The sequence below is a fragment of the Gymnogyps californianus genome, chromosome 1, assembly GCF_018139145.2.
Source record: "Gymnogyps californianus isolate 813 chromosome 1, ASM1813914v2, whole genome shotgun sequence".
NCBI lineage: Eukaryota > Metazoa > Chordata > Aves > Accipitriformes > Cathartidae > Gymnogyps > Gymnogyps californianus.
The window spans coordinates 80,240,508-80,259,178 of record NC_059471.1 but is presented as its reverse complement, the minus strand read 5'-3'; the positions used below and the strand labels follow the sequence as shown (position 1 = coordinate 80,259,178).

Here is an 18,671-nt window from a genome sequence, read left to right as displayed (position 1 = left end):
GTTTCTCTGTAAGAAACACCGAGTTTCAGAAAGTAATTTCCGTGCGTTCTTGCCTCCCCATTCTTTTTTTTTTTTTTAAAAAAAAGAAGAAATAAGAGACTAAGAGAGACACGGCTTTAAGGGCCGGCCCCTTAGCAGGGCTGCCGATATACAAAGCCCCGGGCGGGCTGCGCCGGTCCCCTCCGGCGGCGCAAGGGCCGGCAGCGCGCTGTGACACGGCTGAGCCAGGCCGCCGCGCCCGGCCCTCCGCCGACAGCGGGCCGACCCCGCGCTAACGGCCAACCGGTTACCAACGGCCGGGCAGGTCGGGCGCGGGCCGCGCGCCCCCGGCGCCCAGCTCTCTGCGCCAGCGGGGGCGGGACCCCCACCCCGCCCGCCCGTGTGTGCGGACAGGGCGAGCGGCTCCGCTGCCCGCCCCGGTGCCCCACAGGTGGCGGCCTGCGGCGAGGGCCCCGGTGGCCAGCGGCGGCCCCGCCGGCCCGACCTGCCCGCGGCCACACGGCCCGCCCGCCCCGCCACTGGCGCTCCGCGCAGCCAATGGCGCGGCCGCTGTCAGCCTCGGCCCGCCCGCTGCCGGGCGGGGGAGGGCTGTGGGCCGGGGCGGGGGTGAGGAGAGTTGAATGATTGAACTTTCTTGTGTAGTTTCTGCGGCGCGGAGGTGCCCGTCCCCAGCGCAGCCCGGCACCAGCCCGCCGAGCGGGAGCGTACCCCGGCGCCTGCCGCCCCCTCAGCGCCCGGCCGCCCCTCTGCCCTCCTCTCCCGCAGAGCGATGGTGCGGAGGGCGCCCGGCGCGTCCCTCGCCCTGCTCCTCTGGGTAACGGCCGCCTGCGGCAGCCCCGCCGGGCCGGGGGCCGGCGGCGCCGCCGCCGCCCGCAGGCAGGACGAGGCTTTCTCCGCCGCCAGATGCACCTCCAGGTGCCTGAGCCTCCAGATCACCCGCATCTCCGCCTTCTTCAAGCATTTCCAGGTAGGGGCATGGCGCCGCGCAGGGGCGCCCGGCCGCCGCCGCCCGGCCCTCCCGGCGGGTGGGCGTCCCTCGGCACCGGCACTCGCACCGGCGCGGCGGGCGCGGGGAGGGGGCGGAAAGGACGGCCGGGGCCGGAGCGCCTCTTGGCAAACTTGGGGGGCCGTTTCCCCAAGGGATGGCGGGCGCGTTGCGGGTGCCGCCGCCAGCACCTGGAGGCGGCGGACAGGTGGGCACGGCCCGGCGGCAGCGCCGAGACCCGCCGGTGCCTGTGGGTGCCGGCCGAGCTCCCCGCGTGGCCGGTCGCGGGGAGGAGGCGGCGGATTGCGGGGCTCCCGGCACGCCGCGCCCCGCCGCACGCTTGTCAGCTGCTCGCCGGCCGGCTGGGCGGCGGGGCTGAGCCCGCGGTGGGGCGAGGCGGGGGCACCGCTCTGCCCCGGTTCCTCGCAGGTGCTCGGCGCGCCCTGCCGCTGCCTCTGGCACGGCGGGACGGGCCCCGGCCGCTGCCTCCGGTGATGCCCGAGACCGTGGGGCGGGCGGGGCGGCCGCAGCATGGTGCTCCCGGGCCGGGGGTGCGCTTGTGCTTCCGAGCGGCGGGCGGTGCTGGGGCGATCCCGCGGGGCTCCTCCTGCCTGCGGGCCGGGCGAGTCGTTGCGCCCTGCCGCCCGCGGGTGGTTCGCTTCTCCAGCCTGGTGGGAAAGTTTGAGCTTATTTTTTAAGAGCGGTGATCGGGAACGTGTAATACTTGGTATTACCTCCTGGAAGGGGAGGGTGGGGGTAACACTTTTTTTTTTTTTTTTCTGAAGCAGAGGGGCACACCTCTGGCTAACGGGAGTGGGGAAATGGGGATGAAGTGGGGGGAAACGGGGTTGAAGTGGCGGGAGACCTGCGGGGTATAAAATGAGGTGAGGGAGAGTGAGCCCCGAAACCGACTGCGCTGGAAGCAGTGCGGGAGGTGGTGTAACAGCAGCGGGTATCTGCCCGTCCTTTCCCGTCTTCCAGTTATACACGCACCTTTCCCTTCTCCCTTCCCCACCTGTTCTACATTATGCAGGTATTAAACCGAGTCGACTCCATCCAAATGATGGAAACCCTCCTGAACTGCCAGCCCTTCTCCCTCCCTAGCCCTCAAGCCCCTTTTAGAAAGGGCCGGCCAGCCCGGTGGGATGGGAGCCACATCCACCTTTCGGGATGGCACGTCTCTGCAGCCCGCAGGGGACCCGGCGGGGAGCGCGCCGCTCGCTTGCCCTGTGCTTTCCTGTCAATTAGAAACCGGAACCGCTCGGGCAAATGTTGTGGGTAAAGCAGCGTTCAGGGCTAAGGTGTTGGCGCAAAAGGCAGGTTTGAGAGATACTTAAGGGTAACCCGATTAAAAAAAGAAACAACCAGAAGTCGGTGTGAAAGGAGAGCTTAGCGTGTTCGTTTCAAGGGCAGCAGGAGGTGTTCGGTGCCTGTAACCGGATCTGGGCTAAGGAGACCGGGGATGCAGCCCGAGGCGGGTGGGGAAGGGGCTGCCCTGCCCGCGGCCCCGCCAGCTGCCCTCCCCTGCCCGCCCCGCCGCTGCCCGCGGCCCCGCCAGCTGCCCGCGGGCGCGGCTGCCCCGCGCGAGGCTTCGCCCGCAGCTCCGCTGGGGCCGGGGGCGGCGGAGCGCTCGCTGTCAACGTGGTCTCCGCTTCACGGGATGGCTTGAAAGGAGGGTACCCATTAAAATAGTTCATTATCTTCGAGAGGGATTAGTATTTTTTATTGCGTTGTCAGGCGGTTGTAACTTATTTGTTTTACAGTTTCAGTGGCTAAAGAGGCACTTTAGATCAAGCCAATTCCCGGTGAAAGGCTTTTTTTGTGTTTTCTTGGCAAGATTTCTTTTCCGACGTAAAACTGCTGACAGAATGCACATTGCCAAACAATAGTGATTACGTTTTAATTAGCCAGGGTGAAATAAGCTGCAAATTACTCAGTTAGGACTTGATAACTGGCTGGGTTTTTTGTAATCAGTTGAAAATCTTGCGGTTTTAACCCCAACCTGTTAAAGCACACGGTAATTTATCTAAATTACCAGGGATTAAACTCCTGCTAGACATGAAACGACTGTAATGTTTGGAAGATAAAGTGCTCTCGTTTATAAAAGTTAAGCTTTCCATTGTCTTTTAATGAGGGAAAGGAGGAGAGTTTTAGAGTACAGCAAGCATCCGATGTTCTCAGAGGAGACTGATAATACACAGTGGACTGTAGGAGATGCAGGTCTGGGCCATATTATTCCATGAGGGCTAAAGGATACGATGTTCCTTTCATCCCTCTCTCTTATCCCTCCTTCTAACCTCCCCCACCCCCCCGTTTTCGTCTCAACTGGTAGCAATTTCTGGAGTTCTTTTCATTTCAGAGATGCCCACTTATCTTGTAATCTGATTCAACCTTTGAAGCTAACTAAACACTAGCTCGTCCCAACCGGAGCAGGAAGGAACTCTGGTGTCTCCCAGTTAGGACAAGAATTGAAAGAAGACTGACCCACTCATTTCCCAGCCCTGCTTTAGATACAGCCTTAATGGTGGGGGTCAGGGAGACAGCAGCTGAATGCTTCATGGGAGGTGGCCTCCCCAACACTTCAGAGAGGCTTCATTTCACATAGTTCATGGTACTAAAACCACATCACTAACAACCTTTTAGAGGGAATGAGGTAGTATGAACAGGAAATTAGGATTAATTCTGTACCTGCTGACTCCCTTGTTTGAATGCCAACTGATATTTTTCAAATTTCCAAAATGCTCACAAGAGATTTTCATTCATTTTCCCCCACAGAGAATTTTGACCCATTTTTCTTTACCGTCGCTATTTGTGAAAGGGTCAAGAGAGGTGTTCTTTTTTTTTTTAAATCTATTTGTTAATTTACATTTGGGAAGCAGTTATAAGCTTATTTTAAAGGTGCATTCTCAGTAGGAAATTATTTTAACCGATGCACAGGTCAAATAATTCACTCTTTTTTTTTTTTTTTTTCATGTAGACTATTGATGTGGGCTAGAAGAAGAATTAGTCACCTAAATCAAAAGTCTGTGATCTTCAGAATGCCTGTTGAAGAGGCACAGATGCCTGCTTTTTGCTATAAAATTCCCATGGCCAGGGGAGTTTTCCAGTTTTGGGAGTGTTGGGGAATTCTAGGTAGAGGTTACACCAAAGGACATTTGGGATCAATATGAGAGTTATTGCGCCACATGGGTCTTATAGCCCAATGAAATATGTAGATTTTATATCTATCTATGGCCTGTCTACAGGCTGGGAGGTTTCACACAGAACATCCTGGCACAAAGTCCTCTCATAAAAAAGCAAACAAACAAAAAAATATAAGCTGAATGGGTCATAGTGGTTTCTTCTTTTATATAACAGCATATTAATTACGTAGTCATCCACAGTAGAGAATGATGTTTAATCTATGAATGAAGGGACTCCAACATATCTCTTCTGTCTTCCTGGAGTGTGTGCAGGATAGAGCTTTAGCTTGCTTTGAACTTTTGCAGATGAGAGAAAGCATTTTTATCCCAACTGCGTAACTTGGGCCACTGGACAGCACTGAATGAAGCATTCATTGACCTGTGACCAGAAAGAGTAGGGCAAAGAGAACACATCTCTCTAGCCTAATGTTTAGGGTACTCACTTTTAGCTACTTTGGGTGTTGAGACTGGGGTTTTACAATGACTGTTGCGTAACATGTATATGGGAGTAATTGGAGCATTCACTGGAACCCGTCCATGCTCCTGGGTGACTGCATCGACAAGTAGAGTTCCTACTGCTGTGCTCCGTTTCTGGCAAAATTCTCTGTAAATCACCTGAGCAGGGGAGGATGGCGAGAGTGTTCTTCCAGCAACCAATGGCATGACAGTCTAGTGGCCTGCCTACAGTGGAGAAGATGTAGATTTGAACCTGACAGTCCTGTATCATAATCAGCATTGTACCCATTTGGCTGTTGTCTAAAAGAGCATGCCTGTGTGTTAGTAAGCTGTCCTTATAAGATGGGAAGGGCTACTCCTCCTCTAGTTTGGAATGAAAGGAAGGGCTAAGGTGCCTGGCTCCACAAGAAACATCAAGACTGTGAATCCTGTGTGGAAGAAGGCATGCTGTTTTAGGGACCGAGGTTGTAAAGAGTAGTGATGTCACTGGATACATTCTTTCCCTCAACATTTTCTTACTAAGGCAGTTCCCTTCTCAGTGTTTTAGCTGATGTACAGGAGAAAGTTAGGAATTCTAATTTGAAGTATCCAAAGTTTATTTGTGAATCTAGTTATAGAGTAACCTACTACAGTAGGTAAAACCCTCATGAAGAAGTAGTCACAGTTACTGCACAAGTTTTTGTCTTCCTGAAAAGGATATGGATATAAATAGGGACCTCTTCAGATTAGTTTAGCTAGGGCTTTTTTGTATAACCTGCTTGTTTTAGTGGAGTGAGACTAAATTCCTTGCATTACTGTCTATGGGTGTAGCCTTTCCCATCTGTGATATTAGTTGTGGATGAACTCCTTCCATTTTGGGGGAGCAGGCATGGCAGCGACATTTAGTGTTCTGTTTTCAAGTTGAGTGAAAACACAGTTTGGATTTTAACCTCTACTGCCAGCCATCTGAGCCGTGTTCAGAAAACAGCATGATTAAAAGTTTTCTTTGTGAATAAGAGCTTGAACATCAGCATAAGCACATAGGCTAAAAGTACAGCATTAAAATGTTATGGAGAGCAAACAGTGTTTTCTTGGACCTGTGAACTCATGGATCTTTTGTCTTAGTTGCCATCTGTTACAGACCTCTCAAATGTCTTCCGGCTTAATATGTGAAACTTGACAAGTTAGCTAAGGTAGAGGAGGTGTCAATCTTGTTTACTGGGTCAAAAACTGAGAGGGTGGTAGAACATGCCACAGGATGGAAGAATGGTGGCAGCAAGAATTTGGGGTAGCTGCCAGTCAAACTGACTGGCTGTGTTTGTGGTATGGAGTCGCAGGAACAGAGAGAGGCCACAGCCACATGCTCACAGAGTGACAGAGTAGTTGAGGCTGGACAGCACCTCTAGGCAACCTGTTCTAGTGTTCAACAACCCTCACAGTAAAAAAAAAAAAAAGTGTTTTCTTATGTTCAGATGGTATTTCCCGTGTTTCAATTTTTGCCCATTGCCTCTTGTCCTGTTACTGGGCACCACTGAGAAGAGTCTGGCTCTGTCTTCTTTACTCCCTCCCATTAGGTATTTACAAACATTGATGAGAACCTCTTGAGCCTTTTCTATTCCAGGCTAAACAATCCCAGTTCTCTCAGCCTCTTCTCATGTAAGAGATGCTACAGTCCCTTTGCTGGACTCACTCCACTAAGTCCATGTCTGTCTGCGTAAAGGGGAGCCCAGCACTGGACCTAGCACTCCAGATGTGGAGGAGTGAGTAGGACAGAGAGTAGGAGTTGTTACATTTTAAAGATAAAATGCCTGCTAAATATTGGTACTCACTTCTAAATTCATTTTCACTATTTACGTTTTCTTACATTAGTTTATATAAGACCATTTGTGATTGTCAGTGCATTAAAACCAAAATGCTAATGCTAAATCAAATAAAATTTTTTTTTCCCCATATTTTTAGATATCAGTGCATCTCACTGTAGTTTTTTTTTTTGGTAGTCTTCAGTAGTAAATTGACTCTTAACAAATCCGTTTCTTTATTCTTAAGAGGGAAGTCCAGGTACATTAGAATGTATACAAGTAGTGTGATCCAGAATTGTGATTGCTGCTTGAATAGGCTCATAAGAGACTGTTTAAACTCGTTAAGATGGGTACTGTTTAAAACCATACCAGCAACAGTGTGGATGAGCTTGGTCACATAGGGGTTCTGTATTCAAACCTAAGCTAACTTATTTAAATAGTGGATGAGTTACAGTTGAAACTTTTGATACAGCGTAGACATCCCTCAAATGGTAAGCCAGTTTTGTGATACATGAAGGGAAATTATTGAGAGATTTCCACTCATAAGTGTGATTTAGTGTAAATCTGATAGTAATGTACTAAGAATTAGTACTTAGGAATTAGTACTAAGCTAGATCAGCTAAGGCTAGCTCAAAATTGTTTTTGAAAGGATGGAAAAATATTGTTTTAAGCTAATAGATCTGTATGTTGCATAATGTAATAGCTGTAAGAGGGAAAAATAAGGCCTTATAAGTTTGTTATATTGAATGACTGATAACTATATGATGGTAGGAGGTTGTTTTCACTGTTATAGATGGACTGTTGCTTGTCAGGACAACTGAAGTTTTTGAGGAAAAACAGGCAATTCTTTTAAATAAATAATAAAAGGTTCTCAGGTTTTATATCTGCAAGCAAATAGTGTGCAAGTGATTACCTCTAGATACCCAATACCAGATTTTACCTACAAGTCAGGCAGCTAGTTGTCTGAATGCCAGCACATCTGCCTTTGAATTGCTTGTAATTCCAAAGTGACTGCACCTGCAAAAATCTGCAATCGATTCCAGATGGGAAAGCGGTAGGCCAGGCTGAAAGTCTAGGGTGCATGTGCCTCTCTGCTCTGCTGTAGAGAAGATGGAGATCATGAAGAAACCATTTACTGTAACTGTCTTGAATGATTCTGAAACCATAAATTACTTTTCATGAAATCTTTTGAAAAGATATGTAGTACTTTTGTAATGAAATGTAGTAGATATGTAGTGTGTTATTCCCAGAATATTTCAGTTCCAATGGATAGGCTGCCCAGGCACTGAATTTGCTCAGATCTTTCGGGACATGTTCACAATCTTTTCTACATGTTACTACTTAGGAAATATGTGCCATCTGCTTGTGTTGCCATTTCAGCACTCCTCTCCTTTCTGAAAATAGTCCTTGTGTTAAATAATTCTGACTTTCATATGTCTCATAAAGCACACTGCTGTTAATTTCTTTCCACAGACAAAGTTAAACATTTGTCGTTACTTTATGATTTTCTCAAAACTTGTTAAAATTCCCAATCATTCTTCTGTCTATTGTTCATATGGCATACGATCTGGATAATTATTCTGGCATTTGGTGTGCTCTTATTATTGAGATCTGCTGTTGTGAACAAGAGGTGCACAGATCTTTTAACATGATCTTATGGAAAAACTTTGAAGATGGAAGGTTTGTTTTGAATAATGATGGTTGCATCTAGTGAAAACACCTGTGTTATTCACCATATTGTGGAATTGAGCCACAGTTAGTCTTTGCAGTTGTATCCTGGTCTGGTATGAACCTCCCTGATTTCAGTGGGAGTTAAGTTCACTTTCTTATAACCAAACTCGAATCTCTCTGGCATCAGTGAAGGCTTGCACAGTTGATACGAGTGCAGGGGTTACAGAGCCTGGTCATTGTTTTCTAGCAGTTTTGATTACTCGGATTTGGGACCTTAACCTTGACCATTGCTTCCCCAAATCAGAATGTTTGGCTGTGCCTCAAGTGTAAGTTTTAAATACAAATCAAACGAACTGTATGAAAATGTAAGCGAATGGTGAGCAATGGTATTGAACAATAAGAGTTGCCAACATACTTTTCTCGCATTTTACTTGTGGATGCTTACATATTAGAAAAAAATTCTTTATGCTATCTTGTTCTTGTTCATAAGATTAAAATTACTGTTAATTTGGTAAATATGCCTGATACCAAATGCAATAAAACCAATAGGAATGTTACTAGTATGTTCTGAGGCAGACGTTTTATGTATAGAAAATATTGGCAAAGCATAGTTTTAATGTCACAGGCATGTGGTGGGGAGGGGGAGGAGATGTTGCTTTTGAAAAGCATTAGAAAACTTTTGAAAGAAAAACAGTGGGAGTTCTAAAATGTAAATCCTTTTTCCATTTGAACATATATCGACTTACTACAGAGTGAAAAGTTATAAGCTAGGTAGTGTTCATATCAAAACTACTATTAAAACATTATTCATTGTCTGCATATGGGTTGTTTCTGTGATTAACTGGTGCTCTGAACTGTATTTAAATGTGTTTGGTTTAGTAAGTGTCTTATAAGGAAAAAAACCCAATACATTTCTGAGACAGCTTGAAAACCAGACTGATTTCCCAGATGCTGAACATTTGTCATTTTGCAAAGGGCAAACTTCTTAAGACGGAATGCTGAATTTATGTGTCTCTACAAATGGAGATTATTGTTCACAAGCTGGTCTACATCTCCATTGGCTATTCTGTGTGAATTTTTGCTTTCTTTGATTATCTGGGTTTGAATACATATCCAACTTCTGTAAACAGAAAAAGAAAGTGCTGTTATTTAGCATCCATATTTTTTTAAGATCGAAAATAAGATTAATAACCGAGTATCAGGAATATGATACAGAAGGAAAACACATTCATATTGATATTAAGTAGTCAGTGCCTAGCAAATGTAAACCTTGCACCAAAAAAGCACTTGCCTAGGAGTTTACACCAAGAATCTTCATTTTTTGACCTTTCCCACAGCTGAGCCTTATAAGGCCTTATATTTCAAAAACCTTTGAAGTCCATGAAAAGCCTTCTGTTGATTTCAGCTGGATGAGGTCCATGTATGAAAACTAGGTCCGTGCAGCCTTTGTCAACAAAGAAGAAGAGTGTTGTGAACTTGGTATCCCAACTCTGGTTGTATCCCATTTTTAGTCTTTTAATGTCCAAGAGATCACAGGACACGAAGATGGAGAACCGGGGGTGTTGAAAGGTAGGTGGACCCTTTAAACTTGAAAGTGCAGTACTGCTCCTTTCATCTCTGACTAAAAAGAATCACACGTTCATTTCCATCTACCGAAAGGAGTATCAGATATTTCCAGATTTGGGGAACAACCCCAGCCCAAAGTTTTTATCAAATTTCTATTGACTTCTGTGAACCATATTTTCACCAATGTGTCTCTAGACTGTCAAAGAGGTATGGCATCAAAGTTACGTAAAAATATAGTACAGGAGAATACATGCATCTTTCACCAGAAAAAAAACCCTGTGGCTTATTATACCTTTATGAACACTGCACGTTTTGCTTTTTTTTTTTTTTCTTGGTCTGTATGTTACATTATGTTCCTTTAAAACAGGAGTGACTTGACTCAAGCTTGCAAAGGGAGTGACTCCCCTGGTAAGCAGCTGAGATTCCTGAGGAAGGCATGGCTTCTCCAGCAGGAGAAGCAAAAGAAGAGACAGAGAGTCTCCGAAGGGAGAAAGCTGGAGATAGGTGACCTCCAGCAGGCACACTATGCTGGGAAGAGAAATTGTCTAGGAGTAGAGGGGACTGTAGATTTTACTGTGACACAATTAATTGAAACTAAGGCTGGAAACAGAGTATAGACACAATGGGCCTAGGAAGAGTTGTTTGTAAATATTTTTTATTTCTGTTCTTTCTCAACTGCATGGAGTTTTACATGGTTTAAAAAAGTTAATTTTTCTTGTTTGTAGTTTAGTAAAAGTGTGGTTTGAAAATCCTTTTGTGTTCATCAGAAAGTCCAGTTACAGGTAAAACCTCCAAGAAAATTCACCACGAAGTTCTAGCTAATTTGTGGTCCTGTCATGTATACCAATGCAGGCAAATAAACATTAAGTTTATTCTAGACCGGGGTGCTCAAGTGTGCAGCCTGTCCAGGTAATGCTGCTGACCAGTGGCTGGCTTCTTTTCAGCTTGTTTTCATTAATTTCTTTCCTAAAACTAACTTGGGAGTCTGGAGGCAGTTTATGGGCTGAGTGTGTCCTGGTGGTGGCAGCTTGCTCCTCATCTCTGTCTTTCCTAAAGACCTTAACCACATTGATGGATTGTGAGAAAAGGGGAAAAGGAACAGGCTACTTTGGCTTTCTGAACAATTCCTGGTCTCCAAACATTATGACTTTACTCTGTGGAGAGTTTTCAGCCAGAAATATGTTCTGGTGATGGCAGTCTGCTCTCTTGAGTCAATACATGTATTCTGAATTAAATAGTAATCCTGATTCTTCAGGAAAAGCTTTGAATCTTCTTATGCATGTGTTCTGTGCATTTTCAGATGTGCTGGATTTACTGTATTGCACATGTATAGTAAAGTTTGGTCATGTGATGAGAGAAGAGCTGTACATATGTTTTATTCCCATACAGTAGAGAAAGTGAAATGGCCTCCCCAGGCAGTATATTGGGCACCATCTACTACAAGGATGTTGCCTTTCAAGTCAGAAGTTTGACAAACTGCTGCCACTGTAATTTCTCAAGTGGTCACAACTCAAACTGCAAACCTAGCTGAGGTAGTGAAGACTTTGTTTTTTCTGCCTGTGAGGGTTGCAATCCAGCTGCCATGGATCCGGTAATAAGATAATATGAGGGAAAGAATAAGATTGCTTCAAAACAAATGTCTTCCGTCCAGAGAGTCAGAGATTGAGGTTGATGGTGAAGATTGGGTGAGAAGAATGTACTCATTTAATCCAGTACAAACATAGTTCAACTTTCCTTGCCATTCTTATAAGAATTTATAAGCATAGTCCTGTCTTTCTTTTTTATGAATTACACTTTAGGGGAGTGATCTTCACATTAACTTATATTAAAAAAAAAAGAACACAAGTAATCACAGTTCACATACATGAACATGGTTTCTCATCTTGTGATTTAGGCCGTAGATCTAGGGCTATACATCATTTGTAGTTAATTGATAATGCTTTTTAACTGTTAATGATTTCTTTGTATTACTGGAACATTCCAGTCAGGCCTCAGGGCATTTTTGGACCTAGACATCATAAATTCTTTTCTTAACCTCACTTGCTGGAAGACTTTGGGTTTTGTTGGAATTTAGTACATGAATTAACAGATATGTGAGGCAGCAAATAGTTGAACGCTGAGGAAGGGGTGATAACAATAATATTAATAATAATGTGTCCTAATACAGTGACTGTTTGTCATTTTTTTTTTTTTTTTCAGAATTTGTGTTCCTACATACAAACTAATTCAATAGGGTGGGTTGTTTTTTTTTTTTTTTTTTTTTTCTAATTAGGTGATGGTTATAGCTCCTGTGAAAACAATGAAATCACATCACTGTGTAACTACAGCTAGACAATAATGAATCACATCATTACCTGCCCCCATTTTTCTTAGTCACAAAGAGTGTATAATATGTTGACATTTGATTTGTATCTAGCAATTTTGGGAGGGAAACTGGAACTAGGAGAGCTTGAGGCTTTCTTCTCTTTTGAAATTTCTTTCTATGCAACTATGAACTGAGAGATCATGAATTAGCCAAGTGTTGATCAGTCTGGATCTGCAGTAGGTGGAAGGAACATTTGGGGTTAGACAAACTGACACAAAGAGGTAAAAATCATCCAATTAACGAGGTGTGTGTCACTCTTCATATAGTACTTAGTAGCAGCCATGGAACACGTTTGTCAGAATAAATAAGGAAAGAAGATGTAGATTTTTGCAGCTAGCAACTTATTGTTGGATTTTTTTCTTTGAGTTAAAAAACTGAATAAATAGTGTGAAAGACAGTAGGCTTTTGGTAAATTTCATGCATTTTCTGTCCAATGGATCCTCATTGACCAAGTGGAGTAGGAATGCATTTGACACTGCACATGCAGCATATTAACTCACTTTGTAAAAGATTTACTTTAATCATAGAACCACACACATATACATTTGAGCACTGGACAGCACCAAAGCTGTAATTACAGTGGCGATAAATGTGCAACAGCAAATAATAATTATTTCAAGCCTCCTTCTGGTGTTCAAAACCTTCCTTTTCTTAAGTAGAAAAAAAGAGCAGCAATGTGGACTGACCTTGAAAGTTAAACCTAACCTCAGCCATTTTCCAAATTGTAGAAAGGAATGAACATTTGGAGTTTCCTAAAGATATACTGACTGCCTTTGTTTTGGGATAGAAAGCATGACTCACAGGTAGTTTTAAAGACTAAAAAGCTTTACACATTAATGTAGTGTAAGCTTATGTTGTTTTCTTTAGCTGGTGATCTTTCAGCCTTCTGACTGATACTTATTGGTTCTTCCATTTATATGATTAATAGTTTAATACAGGATTTTTCTGGAGCTTTCATTGCTGGCCTGAGTCTTATATCCCTACAGTTGATAGTAATGTATCCAGTGGTTTCAATGGAAATAAAGTTAGGCCAGTGCAAATGTACTGGAAATGTCTGTTCAGAATTTATAGATAAAAACAAGAAAATTCCCAGTATGCTGTTTAAAGATGATTAACTTGAATTTGTTAAATACCATCTTACTGCATCTTGACATCATCCTTTACAATTCAGAATGGTAGTAAATAATACTATGCCATTAGGACAAAGTAAAACTGAATTGCCAGTTATTTGCCAGATGCAAAGCACCTTGGCTTCAAATTAAGATACTTTTAGAAGAGATTCTTTCAGATGGTAAGGGAAGGTAGAAGCAATTTTTGATGTAACCAGAGCTGAGTACCACTAAAGACAATAAATAAATATTTAAAAAAAAAATGAGATACTGTCCAGTTACTGATTGTTACTCTATGTATCCAGGTGCCCTCAGGGATTCCAAAGCATCTCTGTAAGTTTCATCAACAGGCATGGCTTATGCTCTTAATAATAGGAGCAGATGTCAAATTTTCATGCCCCTAAGATGCTTACTCATACCTAGTAGATCCATCTGGTATAGATCGAGCCTCAGTCAAGTTGTTCTCATCCATGACCTTCCCACTGAGAAAGCAAATCAAGCAGAGCTCCTCAGTCCAATGAAAAAGAAACTTGAATATTATCAACATATTTGTAGTACCACAACCCACTTCACTTCACTGTCTTTCTTAATTGCTTTACACAGGTGAGGAGGCTGGTAAAATGGAAGGAAACGTTATAATTGGGATAGAACTCTTGGAGCATGCCACCAGTATCTGAGACCTTCCAGAGACAGAACAACTAAAATATTTGTCAGTTCTGCAAAAATAGATGGTTTAAGAAAGAGAAACAAAATTTTAATATAAAAAGCCTGCTGATAATACAAGATGTTGACAACTGGTATTAACCTCAGTTGTCCACATTTTATGAGCTTAAGGGTATATATTATAATGTTTTTCTTTTGTGGCTGTTAATTTAGATCAAAGATATAAAAGAAAATGCTAGGCTTCAGAACCAGTGTGATCCTTGCAGTGGAATTCTATGAAAATTCCATATCCAATTGTTTACATTAACTGGAGACTTTAAAATACTGTGGCTTAGGTAGGGACTTAGGCTGAGCTTTGACATCTCTCATGTTACAAGCCTTTCAATAACTTCAACGCAGATTAACCTGTCTTAATTTTTAACTCTTTCACCTGATGCCAGAAAGGTCTGAAACATGATGGACCTGTGAGGAAATGATTGCTCTGCATAACAGCTATATCTCTGGTAACCAAACGTGTTAATGACAAATGCTTCAGTCCTGCCTTGAAGAGGGATTTATTTTCTTTTTATGGTATGTCTTCATTAGCTAGTTATCAGACTGTATTCTAGAAAGCTGGCACATGAAAGGCTTTTATGTTTGTCGAAAGTTTTATGACAATATGATGAAGCAACGTAAATCTTCCACTGAAGACTGTTACTGTAGAAAGATCCAGTTAATATCTCTGTAGCTCGAACTGTATAAGTAGTTTTAGTATGTTATATGTTTCTCAAATAATAGAATTTCATGTTGATTTGCTCTCCCTCTCGTCTGTCCTTTCACAGTCTTAGGCTGGTCGCAGGGTTGTCTAGAAGACTGGACTGCAGCAATTGTCCCATGTAATACATGTTTCTTGTGGCATACAGTTCTTAACAAACTGGAAAAAGCTCTTATGAAGACTGGAAGAAATTGATTGTATCTGTTGTAACCTACATTAAAAGGCTGGCTCTTCTCTCAGGAATATACTATTGGTGTCGCAGGGCTGAAGGATCCCAGCTAGGATCAGGTTAGCAGGCATGTTAAATTTCAAGTGGAAAGGGAAAGACTCACCCAGCCTTCTATGTGCTCCTCCACTTGATGCCTGTTTTTCATCCATTGTCAATGCAATGTCATTGCAACCTTTGCTGTTCAGGGAGCTGTTGCTGTTCCTTAAAATAGGATAGGAATAAAAATGTGGTCTGCAGACAAATATGAACTGAGTTTACAGGTCTGGAAGCTGGGGAAAGAGAGCAGCACTGAGCTGGTCAGAAGGGGGTCATGACTTCCTCTTCGTTACGTGATACACTTGGGAGGAGGACATTCATTACATGATGTGATATGTGGTATCTGACCAGTACGCAACTGGCATCCGCTAGCCTTTATTATTGGCTTAATGTGGCAGTCCTGTGTGTTGGCTTTCTGCAGAAGTGGGAGCTGGGTTGGGAAGGGACAGGCTGAGGGCCAAACCAATACAAGCAATGGAGAGAAGAGTGTTAACTTGCACAGTGTGATTTGTTGTTGGGTTGTGCTTTAGAGATGAGACAATGAAGTTGTGGGCTAATTAAACTGTACCCATTACATCTTGCCTGTCTTTCTGTAAAGTCTGCAGTGAAGGCAGATGTATGGAAAGACTGTAGCAATTAAATTCTGTCTGGGAAATAAGACTGCTTCCTGAAATGCTGCTTTAACTGTTGTGGTGAAAGCTTTTTTTGTGTGGCTGACACGTTTCTTTGAATTAGTGCTTTCTGAGTGTCTGTTAACAATATTGTGGGGTTTTTTGTTCAGATTGAAGATAGGCTGTTCTACTTATGAGTCCAAGGGTCATTTTAATTTGGACAGTTCTTTAGTTCCTGAATGACCGCAGAACCCTTTTGCAAACATTTCTAGGAAATCCCAGGTCTGGTGAGTTGCACTTCACTCACTGAGCCACGTCTCCTATGGAAAAAGGAAAAAAAATCCCAAAAGACTATTTTAAACAACTGTTAGAGCTCCAAGGACTGTGTTAATTTTGACACTTCTTACTTTCGAGAGCTTTGCTATGCACTTCAATAATTCTTCTGAAATAGGATTTTTGTATAGAAAACTTTATTTATAAATATGAATGGGTCTGTGGAACTACCAATGTATAATTACAGTCAAATTTTAGATTGCATATTTCATCTGTAGGATCATAATTTGTGCTGTTTTTTACTACCGAGATTACACTTTTTTACATGCTTTTACAATATTAAAAGAACTTGGGACAGTGAAACAAAGTATTTATATTGGCAATGATGTTTATTGAGCTTGTTGCCTTTCACAGATCAAAGAGGAGAAATTTTATAGTAATATATCAAGACAATTGGAATAAGATGGGGATATTTGTCACAAATATTTTCTGTCGAGAAAGGTACTGCATGGAATTTATTCATTTATTTGTTTGTTTGTTTTTCTTTTAAAGGGAAATGAAAATATACGTATCCATCAGCTTGTGGTGGATATGGCTGCTACTACTGCTTGAAATATTTAGTATCTTGTAAACTAATAATACATGCCAAAGACAAAGGAAGTACATTCCTGAAATTTATCATGTGAATTTCATGCAATTGTATTTGAAATAATTAGTACATTAAATACAAGAGTGTGAGCATAGAATTTGATGGTGCCTGAGTCGTCATAACATGGGTACTGAAGAGCTGTTAAGTTTTAAGGGCAGGTATGTATACATACTCTTGCCAAAGGTACAAGTGTATTATATAATGATGTCCCTCCCATACATACTGGAACAGAATTCGAGAAAATACAGTAAAATATCACATAGCCAGTATGTAATACAATACAGTTAGCAGTTTTGTAATCAGAAATGACTCCATGACAAAGCAACCTGCATGGAGCATCCCGTGTTCATATAGTTTATAGACTATTTATAATGGACATTGTAGAAGATCTAAAAATGTGTGGTGTGGTTTTTTTTTTTTTTTTTTTTTTTTTTAACGCTTAGTTTCTTAAGGACATGAGACACCAGAACCCTAGGCGTTTTTCAAGTCCAGGAAGGAATGCCACCCTGAATGGTCCTGAAACAGTGTGACTTCTGAGGAAAATCTAGTCTAGTAGGAAGCACTGAAATACTACTTTTGTGTGTTTGTGGGAGATGTTAGAAGTGTCTGAGGTGCATCTACACATTAGTGTTTTAACGTGGATCAGAGTTTGCTTTTAGAGTGAGTCTCCTGAGCATCATGATCACCTTTTGTTTCACATCATGGACCGGTCTGAGAATTCATACAGTGGATTTCTTCTGGATGAAATAACTGGAAGAGATGATCCAGGGGGACCTAATGTGCTTTAGAGACTAATGGGCATTGTGTCCATGGGACTAGACTAGAACTAGTTGAAGGAAAAGGGAAAGGGGAAGTTGGTGCATGTGTAGTGCAGACATCAAGTCCATCAACACCAGTTGTTTTGCTCAACAGATGTGTTCCTGTAGTTCACATGACTTCCTAGTGTGGAGACACCCTGGGGTGTTTGTAGCTGATTCTGGAATGATCAGCTGGTAGGCAGTGCAGGCAAGCACAGGCAAATGCAGCCTGTGGCAAATGTACCACATCACATGCTGTTGGGAATCACCCAACTAACCAATAATCTTATGATTATACAGAATAGTAATATGGACTATAATTTTCAGTTATAAAGCCAAATCAGCATTAAAAGCAGCATGCACACATTTCTGAAACCTGGAATATTACTTTTTTTTGGTAAATCAGTCGTGTTTTTTCAAGTACACTGAAGTAGGTCATGTACATCTACATTTTTTTTGTATTCTGCGTAAGTAAACATTACATTTTTTAGAATGTATTTTGTTCTTTTTGGTGTTAATTTCCCAGTGGGCTACATTTCTGTTACATCCTTGAGCTGGCATATACTTTTATTGTCTCATAATTTCATTTGTCTAGCAAATCTACTTAATGACATGACAAAAAAGGCACATTAGCATTTTTGAAGGGTGGGGGTTTTGAAATAGAGCCTACAGACAAATAGTCGACAAGCTATCTTTTGCTTCCCATATTAATGCTATTAGGTTAGTTTCTGTTCACTTCAACTGGGTTACTTAACCCCAAGAAATGTGTGCGGGATTTGGCCCAAAGTATGTGCCTTAGTGTGAGATTCCATATTTAATTTTAATATCTTCAAGTTAGTGTCAGTGTATTTAATTCCTCCTGTTGCTTAGTGAAGTGAAGTTTTTCATCTGGATTCTTTTACAGATTGATAGAAACTTCTGCTAAGTAGAATAAGACCTCAGTTGAGATCAGTCTTAGAAGCGGTAAGAGTGAAGTCTGTAAAACCACAAGAAGGCAGTCATAACTCACAAGTGCGGTGGAGGCACAAGGATTCCTGTGGCTCATTTGTTTTTACAGCTGGTGTTTATCTAGTAGTTTTTCTATGCATTTGAGAAGACACTGCTGTAAAAAGAGAAAAGGTGTTCCATACTTGAGATGCAAATTTGATCCAAGCAATACATAGTCCGTATTTTCAAAACTACTGATCTCTTGCTGTTTCATTGGTAATGACCTTTGGATTTTGATGACTGTCTTTCTAGGAATCTACTAATGACAGCCAGAGAACGAATACTGTTGTGTCTCACGATTTAGGTGATGGTTGCTGATTTTGTATTTTTTTTCTAATTTCTTTTGTAATTACTCTGATCTTAATGTTTTTTCCATGTTTTCATTTTGGTGCATGTAAAGTTGTGGCTTTAAATATTTCAGTGTAAACTCTAATGAAAACAGTCTGTAATAGAAACGAAGGTTGAAGATGACTTTGCATGGACTGTTTAGGAAATATCAATACAAGGCTTGGGTCAATACAGTTCTATTTGTACCCATTCATCTACAGGAGGACCCACCA

At 42.5% G+C, this 18,671-nt stretch overlaps 1 protein-coding gene across 2 annotated transcripts in view; it reads left to right on the top strand.

Annotated features, from left to right (window-relative positions):
- The first annotated feature begins 769 nt into the window (after positions 1-769).
- The window catches only part of ANOS1 (anosmin 1), a 150,703-nt gene continuing 132,801 nt past the window's right edge, over positions 770-18,671 (top strand). For both annotated transcript variants that reach the window (XM_050909558.1, XM_050909568.1), the window contains exon 1: positions 770-967. In XM_050909558.1, the coding sequence (XP_050765515.1) occupies positions 770-967 (198 nt within the window). The remainder of the gene's footprint in view (positions 968-18,671) is intronic.